This window comes from Aulonocara sp. 'chitande type north' Nkhata Bay, linkage group LG12 (assembly GCF_057382095.1).
Source record: "Aulonocara sp. 'chitande type north' Nkhata Bay isolate Kocher_YH1m ecotype deep benthic linkage group LG12, A_spYH_male_GT1.1, whole genome shotgun sequence".
Taxonomy (NCBI): Eukaryota; Metazoa; Chordata; class Actinopteri; order Cichliformes; family Cichlidae; genus Aulonocara; species Aulonocara sp. 'chitande type north' Nkhata Bay.
Window position 1 is genome coordinate 10,894,327 of NC_141355.1, and position 27,960 is coordinate 10,922,286.

Consider the following 27,960-nt stretch of genomic DNA (forward strand, 5'->3'; position numbering starts at 1 on the left):
TGGTCTGCGCCGTCGGTTACAAACAAATCACAAACACCAGAGTCGAGTGGGAGGAGAGGGCCCTTTTAGTCAAGACCAATAACAGTACAAGTTGAACTAATAATCATGTGAACACTGCTGGGTCAAATCAAAGTGTCCATGGCAAGTCGGGAACATCCACTGCCCTGAAAAAACATCTAGATCTGAATGTCTGCAGCACCTCAGAGGAGAAGAGTTGATGCCACAAAAACTTCCATATTTTTTTTTAATTTTTATTTTTTTAATTCACATCTGTCCTGCTTCCTGTCCAGACAGTGAGCAATAGTAATCCCACAGTCTGCGGTCCTAATGCTGGGCTTCCCTGATCCGCTGCTCAGCTCGTATCCACGTCAGATTTGGGAGGAAGTTCCAGGGTCTCAGCAACCTCTCCTAAATCATCCAACAGCTCTGTGAATGCTGGCCGTCGGAAGGACTCCACCTTAGATTGGGAGAGAGGAAATTAAGAAAAACAGGTGAGTTTCACAACTTATAAGAAAACCTTGGTGGAAAGTACAGAGGCCCTAATATTCACAGCTTAGTATTAAGAACTGTCATGTCTGACACTTGGAGGCTTTTTGCTGATGTGATTGTTGTAGCGATCACAAGGTTTCCTAAAAGAAGAGACTGGAGGGCAAACTCGAGCAGAGCAAAATAAGTGGACTGAAGAAATCACTGGTTACAGACAGCCAGGGTGCAGCCTGGAGGCAGCAAATGAGCTGAAAGTTTCTTTAACATGTCGAGTTTCAGCCCTCTGCTGCCTCTAGCACCACACACCACAGCCTCAGTACAAAAAGGATGACTTTTTGGAGTGGTCAGGGAGGAATCGCCGGCTTCAAAAGAAAGAGGATGGCTGAATGAGTGGTGTCTGTGCTGGGGCAGGAAGTTGATGTGGTGGAGGAGTATGAGCACCTGGCTGTCCACACTGACAACAAATTGATCAACAGGAATAATCTCATTCCCAAACCAGTGAGAGTTGTAAAAGCCTGCTAACAAAATCAAGCTTGCCAGCGAAATGATAGAGAGCACAGCAACCTGGCTCCTGAGACAAAAGCATAAGACAGAATAGCTGGAACTAAGCTTGCTGGCAGCAGCTGAACTCCCGAAGTGTGGAGGATCATGCAGCCTGCCAAAGTACATTCTACCTGCTGGAAACTCAGTCCCCACTAGAAACAGCAGAAAACTGAAGTGCCGCAAAATGCTCCAAACTTGTGGAATAAATGGAAATATAGCACACAGGGAAACAACAGGAAGAGAAAATCCACAATTTTTCATCAGCTCCTCAATTTGAATTTATTTTGAGTCAAAATAAAGCAAAGTCTCCCTAAGCAAGACGTCCTTTTATGACTTGAAAAACATACGAAATATTTCAAAGTATAAATGTATATCATGACTTTTACTTCAAGCATTTTCAGGTCTTCCATCTCCTCTGATCCACATACCATACAACAGCTGGCTGCCAACTCCAGGAGGCGCTGTGGGCAGTCTGTCACCAGTTCCCTGAAAGCTTTCACATCCAGCCCGTAGTCCTGAAACACATCAACATCAACAGTCCATGTGTCATAACAAGAAATATTTCACTGCGCATACAAAAATGTTCTGTCAGCTAAGTTGTGCTAAAATTACATCAGTTTGTATCTTTCACAGCTTGGCTTGAGTTAATCACAAACCCCAAGCACTACACTGCTCAGCCAATCATCAGCTTTAAAAGACGTCACTGTCACAACCACACTTCCAGTCACATATCTATAAAGTCGGTAAGCCCACGAGTCAACGCGTCATGGACCATGTTTGAGCTAACTTAAACGCATCGATTTAATTTAACACACTCTTTTTAAATACATTAGCTCCATGGTTAGCAGTGAGCAGATAGCCACACATCCACTCCATCCACATTTTAAATTGGAGACATTCCATTCTTCTACTTTTTCAGCAAGTCTCAGGGTTGTTTAGACATCTTTTTAACTAGTTAACTAGTAAAAGTGGGCAATAGCTAACTCTCACATGTGAATATTCACGTTACACGTCAGCAGCACACAGTCTTTGCTGTGGTACAGTGAGCTCTACCTGTGTTCTCGGGAGTATTTCAGGGTCAGCAGGGATCCTGGCCAGGATTTCACAGAGCACAATGCCAAAGGAGAAAACATCCACCTGGAATAAGTCAGACATCAAACATATTGGGGGTTTTTTTGTCTTCCTCTTAGAACATAAAAAACATATCAGAAAATACTTCAAAGAATAAAATAAATAAATCTGACTTTTGCCATTTTACATTAAAGATGCAGCTTCCCACAATGTGCTGCATTACTTTATTGTATCATCTTAATAAATACACTGTCTGACATATAAGAAAAAATGTAATGCTAAAAAACAGCAAAAATACTTATTGTGTGTAACACATGCTGATACGAGAAACAGGACTGTTACCTTGCGGTCATATGGCTCTCCTCGGAGCATTTCGGGGGCCATCCAGAAAGCCGAGCCCACCAGAGAGAGTTTCCTGCCGGTGTCTTTCACTGGCAGCTCCACCACCTCCCTGGCCAGGCCGAAGTCTGTCACCAGAGCCTCTCGTCCCCGAGACGTCACCCGGATCAGGCAGTTCTACAGATACACGAGGAGGACACTGAGGAGCAGGACTGCAATGGGATGTTTGTCCCAGCAGAGGGCAGTGTAAGGCTGAACAACCAGGACCATCAACCACTTGTTTTTTCCACCGTCTTTAGTCTTTGTTTGGGCTTCTATTGTGTGTAATGCATGTGTTTCCTGGAATCACTGCCACACAGTCACAAACAGTCTCTTCACTTGTCAATAGATTCAAAAGGATCTGCTGGCAGCACCTTTTCAGCCGACTAAATAACTGACCGACCAGAGATTCAGTGTGCCAAAGGCCAGCCTCCATCACACTGACTGGTTCCTTCATATTTAGATGTTAATAAGACCAGCAAACTGTGGAAAAAGACAAACCCTGCTAGACTTGAGTTTAGAGGCTGAGAGCAGAAAGTGTGATCAGAGGCAGGAAGTGGGAGAGCAGCTCAGAGCTGTTGTTGCATAATAACAGCAGGTCTGCAATGTAAAGGTATAACGTTGATGCATTGCTCTGCATGTATGTAAACCCATTTTCTTCTGTTTTTAAGATTCGCTGGGCGTGTGTGGAAGTGACAGTTGCCATTTGGCTCCCACTGCACATGAAGCTATTTCCATCCAGCAGCCTGTCATTACGTGACATTACGTGGAGGAAAACTACTTCAGTCCCAGACTCCAGCTCTAAATTTAGCCACAACCCCTTACCTCTCTGCCAAGCAAGGCAACAATTTGGGGAACTTAAGTCGAAAATCCCCAGTAACACAAGAACCTGACCAACTACTCAAAAAGCTAAAATTTTCATTCAAGTGTAACTTTCACAGACACTTTAACAAAGACTGGATTAGTTCAGGGGATCTGGGAGGCAACTGGCCTTTTGGACATCCTGAAGCACTGACATCACAAACTGCACACATCTACCAACCTAAGTGGATTTGTCAAGTTGGCAACTTAATTTCAATAAATGCTTCTTTCACCACAGACCAGGCGGCCTAAGTTGAGATAAAGCTGAACGACATGTGTTTTATATCATAAATATTTGTGGATATTTTTTAATTTGGAAGTTGTCAACAAATCATAAGGAAAAATGACTCAGACACAGAGATAAACTGAACTTCCTGGTCTGTAAAGTGTACACAAAACTGCCATGAACTTGCAGTCTTTCTAGTGGCCAGCACAGAGTTCTCATGTGAAGTATAACCTTACTAAACACTTTTCTTATTTTAATGCTAGCAGCTCAGAGCTCACACATACAGTTCTCTGATTTAATCTCAGACTTAAATAATTATATTTATTTATTAATATGTTAGTAATGAAATTACTTGTTAATTAGATTAATAATTACAAGTAACTATTAGCTAAGTCATCTGACGTGACTTCGGGGCCTTTCTTACTTTAAATTCACACTTGAACTGAATGTTGGTATTGGCAGTGGAATTAAGTACCCAACAACTGTATCACCACTGGCTTGAAATAGAACAAAATGACTGTCGGTGCGTCTCAATATATTAGCATTTTCACGTAAATCACACCTATCTGGTCATTTCATTCATGGGGCAAAAAGCAGGAAGCCTACAAAATACAAAACCAATTCTGAAAATGTCTGGACGCTGCATGAAGTGTAAAAAAGAGAATGCAATGATTTGGAAATCTCATAAACCCATATTTTACTCATAACTGAAGATGAAAAGCATAAAATATTTAAAATTTTAGAAAAACATCTGCTCATTTTCAATTTCATGACAGCAACATGTCTAAAAAGAAGTTGCCACGTGGCTGTGTTTACTTCTGTGTAGCTGTTTTTCTTTTAACACCAATCTGTAAATGTCTGGGATTTGTAGAGACCAGCTGATGGACTTATGGGAGAGGAATGATGTCCAATTCGTGTCTGACAGAGGATGCTCAACAGTCTTGCATTGTTTTTGTCATATTTTGATGTTTTGTGATGGTGAAAGGTCTGGACTGCAGTGGGGTCAGCTCAGCTTTTTTTGAGATGTCCTGCTGCCAGTGAATTCAAAATGAATATTTTCCTGAAATGGTACATTTTCTCATTGCATTCTGTGTTTATTTACATTCAACACAGGGTCTAAATATCTCAGATCATTTCAATACTAAGGATTCACTTAAGGGTAACTGCTAAAGTCATCTTAATGTCTTCTAACTTAAATCTCCAAAGCCATTACAAACTAAATGCAACATAAAGCTCATCTCACTCAGTATAAAATACATAAAAGCAGACTCACAAACATCATATTAGACACTGCACAGAAATCCTCGAGTGACCCTAAGGTTGACCTTAAGTGGACTCATTTGTGACCCTGTGATATTTTATACAGCAATACTTTTTTAAATGACTTATTTGAGTATAATATGTTGTTTATACTGTTTAATCATCTATGACAGATAATCTGCTCTAATATCATTCATCTGAAATGCTTATTAAAAAAAGAGGCTAGCCATTTTCATCATCACTTTTGACATTAAACATCTGTTTCAAGATTTCTGCTACTCTATTGGTCTGTTAGCAGTGGTTGCCTAGCCTGTAATTCTCCCACGTTGAGCCAACATCATGGATGCATCCATCAGGTTTCTGTGACGTAAATCCAACAAAGCCTGACAAAAAACACGAGGACAGAGCCAAAAGAGTAGCCTCAGGGTAACATGCGTGGGGTAAGGGTGGGGGAGTCCCAGCAGCAGTTATACGTGCAGCAACAGCACTTACATAGCAACAACCTCTTTACACGATAATAGTGACTGTCATCATGTTGTGACTCCGCATTACTGACTGCTTCTTCAGGGAAGCCTGGCAACTGGAGGAGGGACAGCACCTACGCACACAAGCATACCTACACACCAGCTTCTCAGCAAGGCCTCGTGATTGTTACAGAGCGGCCTAGAAAGGATGTCAGGGTGTGCTCATTTAACTGAAACTAGGAGATCACAGGTTTCTATTCTGGACTGAAAATTATTTAACCTGAGCAGTTTATTAATAAAAAAAAAAGTGCAGTTAAAATATGAACAAAAACAAACAAATCAATCCAAATCAAAGCAAATCAGTTTAATTGTGTGCCTCACCTTAGAATTGAGGTCTCTGTGATAAATGTTTTTGTAATGCAGGTAGATCATTCCTCTGCTTATATCACAGGCCAAGTCCACCTTCTCTCTCCAGCACAAGGGAACGTCTTTCCTGGCCAGAAGCTCTTCCAGACAGCCACCGTTTACATACTGAAACATCCAGGAAATACATGAAGATTTATTTTTCACTTTTTTCTATTAAAAGGTTTTTCTTGTAACAAGAAACTGTCTTCAAAAAATAAAATCATTTTCACATTATTGTAAAATAAATTAGACAAATTAGTTTATTCCAATGGCTGTGTCTGGATCGGCTTACTTCCCACCCCTTACCCACCCCTGTTACTTGTCACGTGTTTCATGATGTTGTGATGTGGACATTTATGTGCTCTTTTTTTTGTTTTCTGTTCTCATGCATGAGAAGAGGTCTCTTTTTTTCCCCTCCTCGTCTTGCCCATTGTATTGTACATTTCAGTGTTTTTCCATAATACTACCGGTCTCCGACCTGTCTCCCCATGTGATGTCTGTGTTGTGTATGTAAGGTTGGGGGGGGGGGGGGGGGGGGTCCCATTTCGCTGCAGGGCAACTTGCATGTGACAAATAAAGGCTTTCTTGACTTGACTTGACTTGACTTGACAATGTAAAAGGAGAGCTTTCTTGTTATGCAGCACATTTTTAATTTACTTTTTTTCTATTTAATCATTTTTTATTTTAATAAAAATTTTAACAATAAATTTAAAAGTTCTTTTGGGGAGGTATTAAGCTGTAAAATAAGAAGAAAGAGAGAAAGCAAATTTGGACGTGCTAAAAAGTTAAAATGGTCAGATTGATGGCAAAAATAAAGTTTGATACAAAAATTAGCTTTGGTCTTTATCAATTTATATGAATGTAATTAAATATAAAATTCAATGAGTATAACAACGTAAATTATATCAAGACCTAAAATTATATTTATTTACGGCATGGTCGCTTTGAGGTGTTGTTTTTGTTGTTGTTCAGTTATCCTCAAAGACACGAACACTGAAGCCACTACTTCTATTTTGTAAGCTAAATTATTTTTAAGCCTATTTTTGTTGTTTGCTAGTCAAAATTTACATCACCTATAATATTACAGGGAATAGCAGATCAACTTGCTAACTAAGCTATCTAGCAAGTGATGGCATTACAGCCCTTACCAAAATATCCAATTATTCAAATATTATTTAAAAAATAAACACGATGGAAGGCTCGAGGCAGTTGTCACTAAAGCTACGTGTAGAACAGTGGCGAAGTCCAACTTTTCTAAACAGTCAAGAAGACTTGTTATAAAAACATGCTATCATACATTGTTGCCCACATAGATACTGTGTCTTCAAGCATTTAAAATAATTCTTAGATTACTGTGGCAGTACATGGCTTTTGTTGCTTTCACCGCCCTGTTATCTGTGTAGAACAATGGCATACTATAAAATGTCGTAGTAAAAAAAAATCCCATAAAAATAAATGGCTATTCATTCTAAAATGAAAAGATTTTTTTTAATCAATAATCAATAATTAATTTCTTCTTGAAACAAGAAACTGAGGAGATGTAATTTGTCAGCGTGATAGCAGCAAACCCAGTTTGGTTACCTATGAACTCTTTCACCATTTCATTATCACTCTCAGTTCATATCAGTGTTATTTGTTGTGTTAACAGAGCCAGCCTGCAGGTATACACCTTAACAATGACTCACAATAGGCGAAAAATGAGTGGAACTCACCTCTAAGATTGGATAGAGTTTGTCTTCTTTCACACATATTCCCAAATACCTGGAATAAGCAGAGCTGTGTTAATCAATTGTTTGTCTTGTTATTGAAATAAAGTGTATGGAAGTTTATGGAAATGCCACTCAAACCAGAGGGAACAATGTCTACATTACAAGAAGATTTTTGGTGGTAAATTTTTAGAATCTTGTTTGTAGCCGAAACTGTTAACAAATTTGATGAAAATACAAAAAAACATGGTATCAATAGGAAAATAAAGAATGCCATATCCTTTCCTTTATGGATTTGATAGTGTATATAGTAAGGTAGAGTAGATAATCTCATTTGCAACAATACTGATACCAACAGTGCCACCTTCACACAACTTCAAACAGCAGAGCTACAGACAGACATGCACACAGCCTCTCCCCTCGTCAGTAGCATGTAGTTGTTGTTTACACCAATGTACACTTCAATTAATTTCACAAGGTCAGTAAAGCCCCTGTATCGACAACATTGAAGTATTAAACAGTCATAAATGTTCATCTGGAGGCACAAATGTTAACTGTTTAACTATGAGCCATTAAGCCATGTAAGAAGTATATTACCAGCTATGGCTAATAATAAAATTATAACATTAGGAGGAACTAGGCAGCTTGTACATGATCAGTCCTGCCCATCTGTAAAGTGACCTTAAATGAACTTAACTGAACTTACATAATAAATTTAGGAACAATTAAAATAAGGCCCTGTTTATTAATTGATTCACACAAACGGTCGACGTCTTTGATAACTCCAAGAAATATCACTCGTATATCTTTTTGACTTTAGCTTACACAGATCGGTGCGTGCAAGGTACTGCTGTCATCACAGCTGGCTGTACGATAATGAGCTACTCTTTGATAACCTTACCACTTTGACCTTGCTAAATGGCTAAAGTGCGATTGCTTAGGCAAACATTAAGTCTGCCTGGCTTTGCACCTTATGCCACTGCTGCAAATAAAAGCACCAGGGTCTCATTTACATACATAAGGCTACACACCATGCTACCAAACTACCAACTTCCAAGTGAAGTAGTTTATATTCAGAAACAAAGCTAGTTAAATGACTACAAGCGATTTTTCTCTCTTCCTCTTGTTAGTTCAGATCACATGTACCAATTATATTTAGTTCTGCTACTATGCTCACAATCCCTGCTCTGTGTATCTTTCAACGGCCATGCACCAGCATCATTTTTTATACTACCATAAGCAAAAGAAAAACAGCAGATTTCTTATCAAAGTTTGCCAGCTAGAATTGCCTGGTTGTTTTTGGCCACTCGGAAATATAATCACTGTTAAAGCTGTGAACAAATCCAGGACATCTTCCAGCTCATCTAATGTTAATTTGGCAATCTGCAGCCCAAGGGAGCCCATCAAACCTACCTCACTTTTGCAAAATGGATACTTGTGTTTGTTTATTTTGAAATCCCAAGGGGGAAAAAAGCATTACATTAATACTTAACTGGTACCATATGAAGGTTATTATATAACAGTGATGAGTGGGTGTGCATTTTGACAAATATTCCTGATGAGAAAACAGATATTCGGATTTTGTGCATATATGGAAGTGTTGTATATTTGCCTGCCTTTGTTTATTGTACACGATGCCCTGGGAGTCCATTTTTTCAGTAATTGTCAACAAAATTACCATAACACTGTGAACCCTTTAAAACTGTTTAGTACTACTAAATATAAATATGTGTAAAGGTATTGCCATTGCACAATAACTACAACTGCCATCAATCCTGCTACCCAATTTACAGACTGTGAAGCTGTGATGGAGAAAAGAGTGATGAGTGGGAGGGTGTAGAGCCTGGTGAGACAGAGAGGAGAGATTGCATGTGTTGGGAGGGAAATCCTCAAGCGTTTTCTTTTGCTTTTAGCAGAGCAGAGCAGAGCCTGCTAGATTAACCACCACAATAGGAGTACAGCATGCAGGTGATACGGGAGGGCTGTTACCTGACAATGTTGGGGTGGGAGAGCTTCTGCAGCAGGCTGATCTCTCGTACAATGCTGTCTTGGTCCACATCGTTTTTGTAGATCTTCACTACCATCACTTTTCGATTGGTCCTGTGCATCACCTAAAGGATAGTGGTGGCCGTTAGCAGGAGTGGAAGAAGTGGTGGTTATAGATGCTGAGGCCAGAAGCGATACAGTGGGGATACTGTGACAGCTGCTGTCGCTGCATAACTTATCCACAGCTGCCAACATGTTCACATCAGCAAAAAGGATAATACATAAAACCAAACACATCAGTAGATAATGACAGTAGCACAACTAAATCAAAGTGAGTAAACCAAGGCTACGTTCACACTGCAGGTCTTAAAGCTCAATTCCGATTTTTTGATCAAATCTGATTTTTTTTGTCTGCTTGTTCACACTACAAATAAAATGTGACAGCAAACGCGCTCTAGTGTGAACCCTCAAAGCGCCACGCATGCGCAAAAGAAGACGTCACACACAACGCACTCTGTTTAGACCCAGACCAAACAGTATTGTTTGACTGATGGCCTTAATATAAAGACTTGTTTTGGACTTTACGTTTCCCAATTTTGCTTTAAGTTATAAAGTTATTTTGTTATTTTCATATGGCCTGTTTTAGAGAGGAGCGGCGCTTCAAAGGATAGTTGCAGATTTCTGTCAGAATCTGCAGATTATACAGTACAAATAAAATGTTCACGTTTCTCCAACGTTGTCTTCCCAACAGTTTCACTGGATGGCCAGGAAGCGTTCACGATGTCTTCTCGGGCGCTTCTCCGGCGCTGATAATTGGCGTCTGTCTTGTGTCAGTGACGTAAAAGACGGATTTAATGCGACATAACCATTCAAACAGCAGTCGCTTTCTAAAACATCAGATATGTATCGGATTCAGTACCACATACAAAAGTGACCCAGGTCGGATTTGAAAATATCGGATTTGTGCTGTCCACACTGTCATACCATGATCGGATATGGGTCGCATAGTCAAAAAAGTCGGATTTGATGCGCTTTCGCCTGCAGTGTGAACGTAGCCTGAGTAATCCCAGCAGCTGAAAAGAATCAGGCAAATATAGAAGTGCAAAAAACTGCAGTTCCTCTAATGGCCATTGAGGATTGCTCCAAAAGAGAGTTAATCCCCATAGACTGTCATGTTAAAATACCCAATTTTCTAATATTAAAACACTTGCTCACTGTTTGGTACAAAAAAGGCATCTATGGATAGTTTATCAATCACAACTGTACTGTGATTGACTTTTTTAATCTTTATTTGTTTTTATATTAGCAAAACTTACGCACGTTTTATACTTTCAATTTTTTTCTAAGAGGTAATAGTCTTACTCCATCATTGGCATCTCCAAAGCCACAGAGAGCTATTTGAACGATTTACACGGTTGACCACAAACAAGCTTAGCTTTCTAAGTTGACTCAACTGGAACAAAAGTCCAAAATCAGAGAGCACACTCTTTCTGGGCAAAGTGCTGACTTTGACTCACTCACAAATCCCATGGCCTCTTTCTAACTCATTTCATCAGGGGCAAAGTCTAAATGTATAAAAAATATAGCTCTTCCAATAGCTCTGTTCCAGCAGAATAATTATGTAAGGTCTCAGCTGGGGTTGAGTACAGAAAATCAAAGGTCCCCGAAGCTGGTGGGCCAATTACAGAATGGCAAGAATGTCCCAATTAGTGGCTTGGACAAAGCAGGGTCTGATGGCATTTGCAGGCTGACAAGGCAAAACAGAAAGGGTGGAGGGGGCAGAAGAAATACCTTATAGACTTTGGAGAAGAAGCCACTCCCGATTAGCTCAGCGCTGAAATTTTCCCAGAATTCCAGTTTACGGACAGCCGTGCGAAGCTTCTGCCATCGCTCCACATGGTAGTATTTGTCTGAAGACTCACCATAAAGGGTGGGACTGGTGGGCTCTGATGACACATCCACATCACACATCGTGGAGATGTCCGCTGGGAAAACAGAGACTGAAAAGTTAGGGTGAACCCTCTACAAAATAATGTTTTTTGTCCTGGGATTAGTTATTATAGTTATTAGTTCATTTTCACAACAAACAGGACAAGAAAAGAATCACTTTGTGCCTCTGCAATGTTAAATAAAAAACTCTGGGAATGTAGACAGTCTTGCTAAATGTATTTTTGAAATTAGGCTCATCACCAATGAGACTTAGACTTGAAAGGGCCAATCAGCTAACACTGCTTCTTTCCATCTAGTGTCTTTCTAGGCGACGTCAGGGCAAGTTAAAGCAGGCTTGTACAAAACCTCCACCATCTTCGACTACATGTTGAAATTACCTTTAGGGCACAAAATCTTAGAAAGCCGCTCCACTGAGTTGGTGGAGGGCTGATGTTGCTATGATGCTCTCCAAAGCTGCAGAGCAGGGACTAAACCTCCCAGCTGTAGACCATGATGGCGGAGCTGGAGTTCATCATCAGGATGACAAACTCACTAAAGAGGCAGCTGGTTATGGCTCCATTATTCAGTTGTTGCAAAGTATATAAATGCCATTGACATGCTCACAACATGCCCTTAAAGCATCTGTGATAATTATGTTCACACTGTGATAAACATATTCCAACTCTGTTTCAGTTTAAGCGTTATTTTCAATAAACAGCATGCTCTAAAAAAAGTTTTGTCTAACTCCCATTTCTTCTTCTTGCATGTTGAAGTTCTACTTGGAACCTTGTTAAGATTCAACCATGCAAAATATGATTCTTTGCCATTTTTTCAGTGCTCTTAAAATTAGAGCGCATATGTATTTGCTCACTGCTGCTAAACTGAACACACCAACCAAAAGGGCAATTTATGCATTTAACAGCATGAAAGCAACTACAGATCAACGAGACGCTCACAAAAGGTATCATTTCACACTTACACTAGGCTGCATAGATGAGGGAAAATGCTTCCACTTAACAGGCTGCAGCAAAGGTGATAAAAAAAGATTTTTAAAATGATTAAAATGAGGGCAGGGCTGCTTGCTGAACACAGAATCTTTCTAAAAATTGTTTAGTAACAGTTTCTATCTTCAACACAACACAGTCAAGAGTCAATCTGGACTATCAGTGAATTACTAATAAATAAGACAGTTATATATGTCCTGCATCTGGAGCTAAGACAGTAACAAGAACTTCAAGTCCGGTTATCAGAAGGACAAAGACGAGGAGATTTCTGTTCAACTGTCTTGAAAGTCTGCTTTACGTGAGTTGGAAGAACGTGTTTATCGTTAGGGCATTGTAGTGTAGTGTCAACATGCCTAAGTCCACAAAAAGACTGGCAGGCAGCAGACGTCCACACAGACCCTTACACCATATGATGATGAAGTGATCAGTGTCTTAGAGTTTGCATTCGTGTTCAACTGTGAACTCAGGGCAAGACAACAAAAAAGCCACACACATACACATACGTACACACACACAGTATACTAATAACTGTATACTGCAAAGTTTCATCATGTCCAAAGTGCTTATCTATTATTTCTAGCTATCCACCCCAACATAGCGGGGGCTATGAATCAGCTCTGAGGTTGTCTACTAGAAACTCCCCACTTAGTGTCTAAGGCTCCAGAGAAGTTATTAAGAGGCAAATTATGCACTGTGGGTTTTGTTGTTTTGTGGGACTTCTGAGTCAACCCACACCCTTTGACCTCCATTCCTCAACCCCCAGCCCAAGTTTCATATTGAAAATCAGCACATAGGGACTATTGAAAGTTTGTCCTGTGCTCTATCCCTGACTATCTTCCTGGTCATTAACTTGAAGACCTTTTTGTTTAGACACTCGCATCATTGGTTTTAACTGTTTTACCTTTCGGTTCACTTACTGTGGGCTAACTAAACCTCCATTAACATTGTTCTCATAAAACTGTAGTTAACGTAATGGTTTTAGACCTATGTAAAAAGATATCCAGTCATGTCAACTTTCTGACTTTACAGTTCTTTCTTTGAGATCCTATGAGGTCTAATTCATCATAGGTGCTAACCCTGACCCTACACTAGGCTTACCATGGCAAGAACTTAGGCCTGTTGAGCAACCAGCCATAGTGCCAAAACTATTAAGCATGGTTTCCTTATTCTCTTCATTCAGTTCTCCAAAATATTGGTTGTAACTCTGGAGTGCAGATGGGTAGGATAACGTTCCCACTGTGAAGATTGCTCTCTGTTCCTTCACAAAGTGGGTAGTCCTGACCCAATTCCAGGCACACAGGGCTGGCGTGACAGCAGTGAAGGTCAGTTTGTTTTTCCCCCAACAACAATCTCAGTTGCCTTTACAATGACGCTGGTGGAAAGCGCGCGCTGACACGCTAAAACAATTGGCAGGGTTTTGTCAATAAAGTCGGGGGAATCAACCCCAGCTATTCACGCTGCTTTTGTTCATTCAGCTTCAGACTAAACAATCACTGCACTTTCAGCTCTGGCACTATCAGAGAGAAATGCTTACAGTGCAGCCCCATCATCTAACTGTCAATCTCTCCGCATCTCTTTTCTCCCGCCTCCATCCATCATCTCTCTTCCTTATTCATCTTGACTGGTCGGTTCCCAAATTTGTAAGATGAAGGACGTCGTGCTCTCGAACCTGTCAGCAAGCTTTTAGACTCCATTGTTGTCACATTATGATGAAGTGTAACTAAATGAAACTAGATGAAATTATTTCTGGCACTGTTGGGGGGAACTTGCAAATTTTACTGAATAACATTGGCGAGAACTTCATGTTTCTTTGATCCACTGTCTGTCCCCAACTATCTCAGCCTAAACTTTCAAATGGTCTGTTTTACCATCAAAATGAATCTGATAAGAAACTATAACTATAAAAGCTGCTGGAGTAATTCCCTGAATAAAATGGACTGTGTGAAAAATTAAAAAAATTGAACAGAAATCCACTTTTGCGCTGTTCCATATTCAGTGAGAGCCACTTTCATTAATTTAGTGGAAGTGTTGTCATGTGCGCTCTGCTAACAGTACACTCAGTGAAGCAACATGGCTACGTTTACAGCTGAAGGTAAACACATTGCATGATTTATGTCTCAGTTTCAGATTCTTGTGCGTTTCCACATTCTGTTTCTGTCTGCTTTTCTCATCCTCCCTCTCATTTTCCACTCCGCTGTCTCCAAAGTCATCATTTCAGGAAAAGGTGGACATTCCAAGTGTTGCATCATAAGCTGGTTCTGAACTTTTTTAAGCCTTCACTTTAGGTTTACCACTTGTCGTTGTCTTCTACCAGCCACAACATCCACATTTAGATGGCAGAATAAGAATGTGCTACCATACTGCATATTAACTCTTCAACACTGCTATAAAGATTTAAACAGTCTTTCATCAAGCAAAGAATAATTTGGCTGCTCTGGTTACTCCAAGTGATCCATGACAGGTTTAAGAGCTCAAGCTTTGTCTTTTTTCTGTTTTTCCCCAAACATAAGATGAGAAGGTTAGGCAAACAAAATGCCGGAATATGTTGTTATCACAACCCGCTGTGAGTTAGACCTGTCTGACCATACATCCCCTCAACAGGAATAGTAATGCTGGCCATGACCACAATGACGTCCTTCCAGCTGATAAGGAATGACGTTCAAGAAAGTTGCAAAATAAATACCACTTTGCACCAGGGCAACATTTTTCTTCAGTGCTCTGCCTCTCAACATGAGGATTCTCACAGAAGAATGTCAGAAGGAACATACTGGGAAAAGTGCAAATGCTGGAATTTCACGTCATTAGGTGACATCAATGCAGTGTCTCCCTAGATTCAGGTATTACCACTTGAAGCCAATTTAATAAGAATTACACAAGGGTCTTGGCTGGTATCTTCTCTAAATTAAACCAAACACCAGGTAATGAGCTTGATGACACATTAACTTCCCAAAAGACAAGACTGACAAGTGTAGTCACAAGCACAACACTACGATGTCAGCATGTATCCCTACAGTTATTTACACTTTCAAATCCAAGAAATTGAAACAGATAGCAGATGAGGTTCCACTGACCCTCTTTAGAAGGGTTATTTCAGCCTCTGATCTCAGGTCTGTTGATCTCTTTTCAATTGAAGTGTATCCCGTGATGAAAATATATAAAAAGCTTTCTGTGACCTTCAGATAAAAGCTTGTGGATATCTGATTCTAGCAAGGGATGTAACCCTTTGAGAACCAAGTCATCATCACAGAATCATCAGCTTTGAAGAAAAGCAGAACCTTTTCTGGAAACAATGTAAAAAAAATTTTTACTGTGTGTCAATTACAACGATTATTTCTTTGTCCAATGATTTTGGAAATCATACAAAAATATATAAAAATAAAAGTTCCTAACCCCATGCTACAAGACTGCAATTGATTTTTCAAAATGTATAAACCGTTACAGTCACCACTGAGGTTGACTTAGACCTCTGAGGATTGAAAACATCTCCATAAAATTTGAAATGAATAATTCTGCTGTAATCACCATCATTTGCTGAAGATTTCCAGTGACTGCCAATGTGTCCAGGACTGAGGATGTTTCAACAGAATAATGACCCTAAGTAGCAAATTAATAAGGAAGAGCCCAACCAGACAAAATGATGGGTTATGGAATAACCTAGCAAAAATCCCACATATGAATCTGAAAAGCTACATGAGCAATACACACATGAAACTCAGAAACATTGTGCAACTGAAGAAATTATGCATGGAGAAGCTGTCAGTAATGTAAGCAAGCTGACAATTATGCAAAGAGCAATATAAGAGGTCATTTCTGCAGAGTCTGCAAAGAGACTAGGTTAGCTTTATTTACATTTGCCACAGGCAGTTGTACATCTGGTTATATATTTCTGTTCATTTACAAATTCAAAATTTTTCTAAATACCTCCACAATTCTGAGTTGTGGAGGTATTTAGAATGCTTAGCATTAGCTGAATCTAATGCTAAGCTGACAAAATTCTGTAGAAAGAAAGATCTTTCAAATACAAAGATTCAGCTTTGGACTGCACTAAAATCACAGAAAGAGGAGTGAAGAAATTTCAGCTCTGTTTATTACTGAGAAAAGGGTGAAAATCTCTGTGGTTTTTGTCAAAAATCATCACACTTCCCTAGGAAAAAAACCCAGTCTGCCAGTTCTGTGAAGAACTGATATTGTAGCCAGAATATGACTGGATAACATGATCCTCAGAGCCACACTGACTTCAGGCATAAAGCATGGAGATTATGTGGGTAACTGCACCGCAGCAGAGTGTTAATCTGCACGTAACAGCCCTCTAGTCATGACATTTTTGGCAGCAGCCTGGTGCATTAAAGCTGAGCACTTCAACTAGCCTGAGCCAAGCCACAGTAGCTGTTAATTGCTTCATGGATTTTCCAAAGCGAGGTGACGTTTGTCTTGGAGCCACAGAAGCCTCAGAGCTCTGCCTTCATCTGCAAGTTTGCAAAACCAGAGATGGCAGGCTAGAGGATCACTGATGCATCAGACTTGCTGATATCAGATCAATAAGGGAGGCCCAGAGCAAGACTATGCATAGCTGTGGCACCCCATTGTTGTCAACCACACTTGGTGGTTGACAATGTAGTGATTCAGCATTACCATTAATACTGCAAGACAGAAAGCCCACCAGAGCTTATCTTTGTATTTTTACATGCTGCAGTGCCATTTTTTGGAGCATTTCAAGTTGCTATACATAAATACAACCATTACATCCCAAATTTCAATAATATGTATGCATTAAATCCATAGTGACTACATAAATTGTAAAAATGTGCACTAAACTACAAAAAAATTGAAAATTGTTTTGTGTTTTATACATTTTTCTAGTTACAGAAATTTCAGAGATATATCCCTCAGAATTGTAAATGTAAAAAAGTTGCACAAAATAGTTTCCAAACACAGGAAATATATTTTGAGTGTCTTTATAGTTTCATTTTTGAGATGCACAAATTTTTATGAACAGCAGGAAAAATTTAAATAAATATTATTGTGCACAATTTATAACATTTTCCCACAAAAAAATGACATCACTTCTGGCTTTTGCAAGAATGTGATACACAAGTGATTGTTCGCACTGATGTTTATTTCAACGTAGAAAGTGGTATGAACAGCTGATCAGATTGGCAAAGCGCGTTTCTGGAAACAATCTTTTTGCTGTTGTCAAAAACAACTTCTTTTTAAAAAAAATTTGCAAAGGCATTAGTGGAAGGAAACTGACCTGGGACAATGTAAGTACAAATCCTCCAATTTCCTCCAACTCCTCCAAAAAATGATTGTGCTAGCTTATTTGGTTGCAATTCTACCGGGATTTAAAAATTGTTACGCAAATCAGAAAGCACATGCTCCGATGGGCTTAAAACGGTTAACGGCTAAAAAATACGATATTTATTTTAACATTCAACGTTTTCTTTAAATCACAACTCATAAAACTCTGAAACCATTCAGAAGCACAAATAAGCACTGGGGCCCGGCCCTGGCCCGGTGGCCTTTGGTACATTGGTGAAACTAAGGACCTCTTTAGCTGGCAGGGAGGTTTTTACCATCTTTTTGCAGGTTTTAAATACACTTTAAAACAGCACGCATCAACAACACATGTGAGTGGATGGAGTGGCATCTTCACACCACCATTCTGTGTTTGCCGTCCGCGGATGGAGGCCGGGAGGAGGAGCTGGCTGTCAGGTCAGGCTGGTGGACTGCTGGGGCGATCGTGGCTCAAGAGTTGAGAGTTTGCCTTGTAATCGGAAGGTTTCCGGTTCGAGCCCCGGCTTGGACAGTCTCGGTCATTGTGTCCTTGGGCAAGACAGTTCACCCCTTGCCTACTGGTGGTGGTCAGAGGGCCTGGTGGCGCCAGTGTCCAGCAGCCTTGCCTCTGTCAGTGCGCCCCAGGGCGGCTGTGGCTACAACGTAGCTTGCCATCACCAGTGTGTAAATGTGTGTGTGAATGGGTGGATGACTGGATGTGTAAAGCGCTTTGGGGTCCTTAGGGACTAGTAAAGCGCTATACAAATACAGGCCATTTACCATTTATCTTCTGCTGCAAGGACCAGGGAGGTCTGCTTGTCTCCACCTCAAAGTGAAGGGGACTATCTCCTGGGTTCTGGGGGCTGATTGCCCCTCTGGGGGTATTGGTGCCTGGATCTGGGAGTACACAGTGTGTATGGGGGAGTGTAAATGTGTGTACGCCATCCAATTCTGCACTGTGACAGCTGCTGCTGCATGACCCCTCCCCCAAAGCTCTCCTCTGCTCTTCTCTGAGTGGGCGCCGTGACTGTCCCTGCAGTGGTCATCATGGGGGGGCCTCTGGATGTCTGGGGCCCAGGTCTCATCCATGCCGGCTTTAGGTGCTGACAGGAGGGCCTGTGGCTCCCCGCACCCACTATTAGCGCTCACACACACAGGTGTACAAACAGGTATGCACAGACACAGTATCTTGGGCTGCTACTGCCTCTAAAAATATCTTGTATTATTAGTACTGTGTGCTGTTCACTAACATTGTCTCTGTTATTTTTGCATATGTTGGCTGTTGCTGTGGTTTCTCTGCTGTTTTCTGTTTTTTTCTCTAAACAGGTGTTGAAGCAGACTCCCAGTGTTTTTTCTCTCTCTCCATCTCTCTTCTCCTTTATTGTTCTCTCCTTCTGTTAACTTTCTCCCCAACTTCACATACTTTTTTTTCTCTTTTCCGTCCGCCGGTCTTGTACATTGTGGTTCTAATAACCCAACATAAAAAAATCCTAATAAAATATCACTATCAAGTAGACAGTTATAGCAAATGCCATAATGCTCTACTTGCGAAAGCAAATCTGTTGGCATTTTTTCACCTTCAGACAACAATTCTGATTGCTACACTGCCAGATGGGACAGAGGAAAAAAGCAAAACAAAACAACAACTAAATGGCTACGTATGTCTCTATGCATAAATATATGAATGAAAAATTACAAAAAAAAAAAAAAAAAGAGAGAGAGAGAGAAAATGAACTGGAAATTCACTTCCAGAATTGCAGCCATTAACAAAAGTGGGCAACTTTGATACTTGTAGTCACATGTGAACAATTTCTCTATGCATACAATAGTCCAACATGTGCAGGACATGAGCAACACTGTTGTTCAGTCAGGAAGTCTGGGTGTCATTGGTAACAACAATTTTTTTTGTTTTGTTTTTTTTGTGCAAAGAAAGCCTTGCAGTCCAAACTCTACATAATTAAAAATAAAATAAGTATAGTTCAGCATCAAGCTCTCATATTTACACATTTGCAGAAAATATTTACACAAAACTCAACACTGAGTGTGAGTGAAGATCTCTGCAAAACCTTTTTAACCAAGATCTACTAACAATTCATCCCTATCACTGAGTAAAAAAGTAGGCAACTGAACTTCCTCAGGGTTTATTAAGACATTTCGCTTCACATCCAAGACGCTTCATTAATTCTAAAACAACTGTTGGAAAGCCAAAGGTAATAAATCCCTAATGAGGCTGTCCCATAGGTGGTAGCCCTGAGGGTCACTAACCCACTAACGATTATATGAGTCATCACATGAGTTAAGGTGTGGAAAAAACATGTGGGTCATTCCCGTCACCGGGGCCGACAGGTGAAACCGCTGTGACACATTGCCCCAGCCCACCATAATGTTAGCTATTGACAGCACCTTAGGCAAGGTGCGAGTGGGGGTTAAACCACCTGGACTCCTGGGATTCACTTTAAGTGGTGATTCACAGTGTATGCAGTTGACCTCCTTTACTCTTCCCTCAAAGAAGGGCATCCTTGAATGTGAATGTGTGCCGTTTCTCCTTTGAGTGCAGAGGTCCAAGTATTCCTCACTGCACTGCACTGCACAAACTTTTTAAGCTTGCATTGGGTGTTTTGTCTTTCATGTCTGGTATTCTTTGCTGTGCATTGAGGTTTGGATAAATGCCTGTTTTAAGAGTTTTCTTTATATGTGTGCAATCCTTTTCTTTTTTTTCTTTAGAGGAAAGAAGAAATGCAGTTTGTGGGGACAGGTTAATTGAGTAATCCAAATTGCCCATAGGTGTGAATGCGGGAGTGAATGTGAGTGCAAACGGTTGTCTGTCCCTGTGTATTGGCCCTGCGACAGACTTGCGACCTGTCCAGGGTGTACCCCGCCCCTCGCCCTATGACAGCTGGGATAGGCTCCAGCGCCCCCCGCGACCCTGAAAAGGATAAGCGGAAGCAAATGGATGGATGGATGGATGGATGGATGGATGGAAAGAAGGGGTGATTAGGACCCTACACCCAAAGTTCTAGTGGCCAGTTGGAGTCAAACAGCAGGTAATGATCTGTGTGTGTGTGTGTGTGGGGGGGGGGGTTCCGATAAAATTCAGCATTGAGGTTTCCATCCTCCTTCATTGGTATGTTCCCTGGTGAACTTTTCAGTGGGGGTGTCATTTTCTTGGATTTTGCTTTTGACCAAGGTGTTTCAAAAAACAGACCTAAAGAAGCACAGTTGCCTTCTTTTCAAGCTCTCAAGACAGCAAGGAGGTTTTTCCTTTCCACTTCTTTTCCACATCTTTCTTCACTGACCTCTCTGTGTGCGTTTACTGTGCTAAAGATCAAGTTACAGGCTTTTGTTTCTTTTTTACCTTGAATCTATTTCTGCTACACCACCCCACACTTTCGCAGCGTCTGGTTTTGTTTTTACTGGAGCATCTGGAACATTAAGTGTCAAGTGTCAACAAAAAAAACAATCTCAAGTTTGTACTGTTTCAGTTTCCCAATGCTTTCGTTACAATATAATTAAGAGGATGGAAAGATTCTCAGATACAACAAAGTTGTAATGGTGGTAATTCTGTAATGTGCTCTGCCCTGCGGTATAGTTCTTAATACCATGGTGAAGTGGTAATGTGGTTGTGGCTCCAACCACATCCCCATGGAAGAAAATTCCATAGTTGCGCACATTTAAGCGTAATCTCTTGGTAATGACTACACAAAAATGATGAGATGATACAGGGGGAGGGGCCAGACACAGACAAACAGTTATGTAGGCAATTTGGTCTAGCCAGGTTAAATCATCGCTGGAGAACAAGATTCATTTTGTTGTGAGATTAAACAGTAAAACACTGAAGAGTATATATAAATGTTTAAATAAGTTTATTTGGCATCTCTTGTAGTATCTGTTGTTTTAGTAGCTGCGTCACTGCCTCAAGGACGAGCTAGCATACTCGGGTTGTGCCAACGAATAATATCAGTGATCGCCAGTGGCAACAGCTGGCCAGGCAAGGCAATGTTTTGAAAATTTCATTTCCCCGTTGATGCATGAAATTATTATTACAAGATTCAAAATCAACTGAATCTGCCTCGTTGCGGTTTTATGTCACACCTTGCAACACCGTTGTGCATAAGTGAAAGTACACAGGTTTGTACTGAGAATTCTGTGCTACTTTGAAATTAATGTGTGTGGAACAGCGACACTGATCAGCACTCAGACACTGATCTCCGATTGCCCGACTGATTCTTTTCTTTTGTTTCTTTCCCTAAATCGAAGCATAATGTGACTGTGCATTTGCAGAGACACGCACTTACATCGTCTCCTAAACTTTTCTCCCCTCTTGGTATTTGTGAAAAGCTCTGCTGTGTACAGGAATGGCAGGTGAAGCTCACAGTAGAGACAAGATATTTTACACAATGCTTACACACAGCATGCAAATCTTATTAATATAAGATTTAATTTAAGACATGGTAACATGTAGCAACCAAACCCCCAATTAAGCAACAGTAAACTAATTAACTGAAAAGCAAATAAAATAAACACTTAAAATGGCATTTGTTAAAAACCACCTCAAGCTGTTGCACTGTCATAAGTTGATTGTAACCATAGATCCACTGAGAACTTTCGCCAGCACATGTGACCCATATGGTACCCATGCAGACAGTGGCGTAAAAGGATTGCATGTGTCTATGCGCATGGTCTATAGAATGTCAATTAATGTTCATTGATCAACCAAAATTCTTTGGTTTTTCCAAATGCAATCAGGCCATCTGGGAGTCTCACCATATTAGCGAGTGTGTCTCTTTCTCTCTGTGGTTATGCATGGCATGCAAACAAACAGTGAAGATTCTATTCCACAACAGAGTGACACCCAACCGCTTATGGAAACACTGGGCAGAGAGATGCCTCACTCTATATTTTCTTCTGAAAAAGAAAAATGCCATTTGAGAACAAGACACCACTTGTACAAGATGGCTGAGTGGGCTGAAAACAGCGCTGGAGGTCATACAAAATGTGGAAACAGCACAATGTATCTCTGTCCCCTTCTACTGCCTCCCACCATCGCTGCAGCAACACTGAACTCATCCAGTGTTTGAGCCAAACATCAATGTTTGTCAACTTCAGGCTATATAGGAAAAAAGTGCATTTCCACCCCCAAGAGACCAACGAAGACGAGTTGTCTGACTGGATCAAGTGTGGCAATCACTTTGTAAATTTTTGATGTTTCAAAATCAAAGATGGCTACAGTAAACATGCTCACATTCAAGCTTCACAACGTGGATAATGTGCATTAAACTTTCTATAAGAGAGACAAGGGGATAAACAAACTCGCCACCTAACTCAGCTCTTTGGCTAAGGCATAAAAACTACTTGATGTTGGCTGATGCATCAAAACTAGTTAGTTGGTATAAGTAAAAAATTATGGTTTGGGTTTAGAAAGACCCTTTCGAAATGTTAGCACATTAAAAAGTACTGATGTTACTTTCTGTGATATTTTACACCACAGAGAGGCGATATGAGGAAAACAACATGAGATTTTAGAGATGACATTCTCAGCATTTGCCACCTGCAAGGTGAGCACTTCGTTTAGTCGAGATGCACTCATCAGTATGATTTTATATAAAAATAAAACAAAACACGTGTGTATATCATAGAATCCTCTCCACCACAGCAAGTCTGCTTATAAAGAAATCCTTCCCTCAGTGATAGATTGAGGCAAACACCACTGATTACTTAAGAACTGCTTTTTAAATGGATGATCCATCCTACACAATCAGTGCAAACATGAGCCCTGCAGCTAAGCAGCCAAGATTCCCAGCCATGTAGCAGAACTGTCAAGGTAAACAAAAAGGCGGTAAAATTCTGACCTTGAAACAGCACGCCGAATACAACGCCAGCGGCTAACAGAGATAATAATCTAAATACAAATTTATTTAACTCACTGCCCCTACAGACCATTGAAAAGACGATAAGCCTGACGTCATCAGAAAAACTCCAGATATAAATTCTGTGTGAGCAAGCAGTAAAATATTTTATTATATTTACATATGGTTCTTTGTCTAAAATGTCAAATGGTAACTCTCAGATGTAGGTGTTTGTTTTGGCCAGCGATTAGCACAATCTCATATCTTTTGTAATACGTAATAGAGACAAACCCAGGAGTTCAGGGACAACAATGTTAATGGGAAAACAACTCAGTGCAATTATCTATGTGACCCAAAGAGTTCAAAGCTAAATAAATAAATGAAGAAACAGAAAAAATCTATAAATAAAATTGTATTTTACTACGTTCATGTTATAATAGCAATATTATTGCAAAGTTCTTTTTATATTTCACACCACTGATGTTGTTTCTGCTGCAACACCTTTCAAGAAATAATGTTAAAACTCTAAAAGTTTGCTCGCCAATTAGCACCTGTAAGCTAGAGCAACATCAAAGCCAAACCTATTCCAAATCAATTTATTTACACTAATAGAACATTTTTTTAACTATCTATCAAGCCAACTAGCTTGGTCTACTTATGAGCTTAAGTACCATAGAGGATACAGAATCGGGAACAGCGATGGGTAGTAACGTGTTAAGTAATGTGTTACTGTAATCCAATTACTTTTTTTTCAAGTAACGAGTTAGGTAAGGGATTAATATTGCGAAAAAAGTAATTCGATTCTTGTTACTTTCTCGTAATCACGCTGCATTATTGCGTTACTAAACTGTGATTTTGTTTGTGAGAGTGTCTCATGACAATGGCGTAAGTGCGTGCAACCTCTGTGGCAGTGTGTGTAGATCAACAGAGTACGACCATGCAGCATTTAAAGCTTGGAAGTACTGACATTACTCTGAGTAAAAAAGTATACACCGCTGTACACTCTGCATGGAAAGAAAATTTTCTACAGCGAAAAATGAAACTTCAAATCTGAGCAAGCACCTAGCACACTGTCATGGGAATGTGACATTCACAGAGAAACCCTTGGATCCCCCCGCTGACATGACTGCGACACCGGGCAAACCTCCACCAGCCCCACTCCTGCTAAACAGCTGACAACAGATTTAAGAGCAGCAGGACTTAGTGTTGCTGAATCTTTTCATTTTATTTATTTTTGTTCTGTTTTACTTGCATCAATTTGAAAGAGTGAGTGTAAACACAGAAAGAATATTTTATTTTATATGCTGGAATATGCAGAAAATAGGTTTAAATGTTAAACCTATTTTCTGCATATAATTTAATTTTTGCGTGATTTAATGTGCATAAAATTAAAAGATTAAAGCCAATAAAACACATTTTAAAAAGAGACTTTTTCATTTGATTCAATTTTATATGATGGATTATGCAGGAAAAAAAATAGAATTGGGCTGACAGGTCTATTGCTTTATTACCTATTTAGGTTGTATATCGTGTTTTTAAAAAGTAACTAAGTAATAAGTAACTAATTACTTTTGAAAATTAGCAATTACTATTGCTATTTTCAACTAACTTGACCAACACTGACAGGGAATACAGTGTTGATAATTCAGACTCACCTCTACTACATTAAATATGATTAAAGAGCAAAAAGATCACAAGTGAAACTAGCCAACAGAAGCTAGTTATTCCAGCTATCACAGCTAATGTGGGAAAGCAGTATATTTGCTCAAATTGGTAGTGAGTTCAGTCACTCGCCTCAAAGCCTATATAACTTCAAAGATGTCAAGTGGGTAGGTCCTTAAATAAAAGTTAGTTCACCTGTCAAGTTCTACCCATGCCATTTCGCAGCAACTAAATTACAATTTGTGGAGGAAAGTAAGGAGTAATTAGTTAAGTATTTGTAGTTCATTTCTGTTCAAGCGATTCATAATTTTCATATCGATGCTACTCGCCATATTACTAAAAACAGTACTATGCAGTTGCAGTTATTTGACAGCTTGACCCAAGTTAATCGCAAACTGAGTGCACATTGACAGCAGCCTGATAGCAGACTGACAAAGCCGTCTTAATGCATGCAATGCAAGTCGACTGCGAGTGTTCACAAACCTGGTTCCTGTTCTTAAAGCAGCCATTTCAAAAGGTAAGAACAAACCACAAGTTCATCGCATCGTGGGTTAGCAATTCATTAACAGGTTTTCAGTGTCACAAAGTTGGCTCTTTTTAACACAGATGGATCATCACTGTAACTTCTAACCTGCTCCAATGCAGATTATTGTGATCATTTTATAAAAACTGACATGTTATTTTAGCAAGTCACCAAGTCAAATGCAGACATTTGTAGCTGGTAACTTCAAGCCTACACAGGATGTGTTGAACATGGAGCCCAGGTAACGGGACACCTCTGTAACGCACCATCTCTGGACACATTTAGACAGGCTGCTGCTGAGCAAAGTCTTTCTATTTCAGAACATTGCAGAGCTAGACACAAATACCCTACAGCAGATTCACCTGCTTAAAGCAAGAGTCCATCAAATACACACTTATTTAACACATACAGCCGCTGCTGTGGAGGTGACACACTGACATTACAGTAAGCAGTGCAGCACCGAAACACATCACAGCTCGAGACGAGCGATAAAGTTGTGATTTCTCAGTTCACTGTCAGATTGCTTTGGAGTCGTTGCATTTACAATCCATTGGCAAACTACATGAAAATGGAATGAAAATTCATTAAAAATCTTAATACTTACTCCACTGATTTAATAAGCTATTCATGTGCATCTTGTAGTGGAACAAATCCAGAAGCTTCTGCAGAAACTGAGGAGGAACCACAGTCAAAAAGCACACACACACACACACACACACACATGCACACACACAGCTTTTTACAAAGACAAGACAAGAGAAAAACAAGCAAGCAAGCAACACTGAACAATAACACAAACACTGATTGACAGACAGGACACTGAACTACGAGACAGCTGTTACTTCATGCATTATGGTTAAAAACTGCTAAAGAAACAAAATCAGTGCCTTTGCACAAAAAGACATACAAACCTTCCTGTTTATGATTATTATTATTCATGATGCTGAATTAACACCACTGTCACAGTGGTTCACAACCCATGTGACCTGTGATCCTTCCTTATCAGGAGAGTGATAAGTGATTTGAGTGAGTGATTTTTTTTTCTTTCCAGGAGAGTTATAAACCTTAAAAAGCAAAAACATTAACCTTGATTTTGAATTCTGTACTTTAATTGGAATATCAATATTTTGACCAGTGTAAAAATTAGCAGCTAACGCTAGCAAGCTTGAGTAACAAGCAGCATCCATAAACTGTACAAGTGCAGTTGAATGGTCAGTACCTCACACTAGGCCGTATCATTTGTCAGAGAACAACAGCTCAAACACAGCAGAGACATCCACTTTAGCAGCTTCACTTAGCAGAATTCACTCGTTAAAGAGTTGCCATAAAAATGAAAACTATCCATAAAGGCCAACATTTTTTGTACCATGTTACACGCATGTGTTTGAATCCTGTTTAAAGTGGCCACTTTGAAATAAGATTCTATGGGGATAGACTCATTTTTAGAGTCAAAGTCAAGTGGACATTAGAGGAACTGCAGCTTTTTGGAACTTTGTCACTGGTTTCATTTCTCAGCTTAGAAAGCTGAGGTGACACTTTTAAATGGATCATGCTAAACAAATTTGATATCACACATTATAATTAGTCCTGTTGCTAAACTGTAAATATCTGTTAAGACAGCTTTAAGGATGTGCACACCTAACCACAAAGCACGTTTCCTTTTTCTCTCTTCTATCTGACTTTAAGTTAAAAAAAAAAAATGGCCCCTCTTCAGAGTTTCTGGGGACCGCACTATGAATGACTACCCCTGGGTGAAACCAGTGGGCACTATCACAGTTTGGTGTTTTCCATTGTAGTCAATATTAAGTTCGGATGGTGCTGAGCATTTCGCGCCTAGTGGCAGACAGACTTTAGTTTTAACCGTTTAACATAACCCACTTTCTGTTAAATCGTCCAGCACTTACATAGACTGAGTCCCAGCGTCGATGTGCAGATCTGCTTTAAAGTGTCGCTGAAATACTTGGCATCATATATCCGCTCTACTTCGCTGTGTGTGCAGGAAGTCGCGGTTGTTTTGGTAGCTTTCTTCACAGAGAGCTGGTGGTAAAGTCAGCTCACGGCGTCGGTGTTGAAACGAGCCTCGCTAATGCAAATGCATGTTTCATGTGTTGTCTTAGGAACCAGCTTCACCAGCACGTCGGTGGATGAAACTCCACCCACGAGGAGAGGAGGCCGGCCAGCGCGGGCAGGCAGGGAGACAGCCTCAAAGAGTCTGTGTTGATGTCGGGAGGATACTGAGGAAATGATGAACATTTTCACATACAGTGGCGATTTTTGTTTTTTACAGGCTTTATGACACACTGGATTTAAATGTATTGTTAGAGGGCAACTATTGT

At 40.1% G+C, this 27,960-nt stretch overlaps 1 protein-coding gene across 2 annotated transcripts; it reads right to left on the bottom strand.

Moving 5' to 3' along the window:
• Nucleotides 1-237: 237 nt before the first annotated feature.
• LOC147316964 (dual specificity testis-specific protein kinase 1) lies at nt 238-27,767 on the bottom strand. 2 transcript variants are annotated; one of them, XM_086313497.1, is made up of 10 exons: nt 27,529-27,767; nt 26,229-26,295; nt 11,178-11,371; nt 9,390-9,511; nt 7,407-7,455; nt 5,671-5,820; nt 2,443-2,616; nt 2,083-2,166; nt 1,458-1,544; nt 238-457 (listed from the first exon to the last, which is right to left on the bottom strand). In XM_086313497.1, exons 2-10 carry the CDS (start codon nt 26,257-26,259, stop codon nt 353-355), a joined length of 996 nt encoding a protein of 331 aa, XP_086169623.1. In that variant the 5' UTR covers nt 26,260-26,295; nt 27,529-27,767; the 3' UTR covers nt 238-352. The 2 variants fall into 2 exon arrangements, with proteins under 2 accessions (XP_086169623.1, XP_086169624.1); XM_086313498.1 differs by lacking the exon at nt 26,229-26,295 and having other exon boundaries at nt 27,529-27,765.
• Between the last annotated feature and the right edge of the window lie 193 nt (nt 27,768-27,960).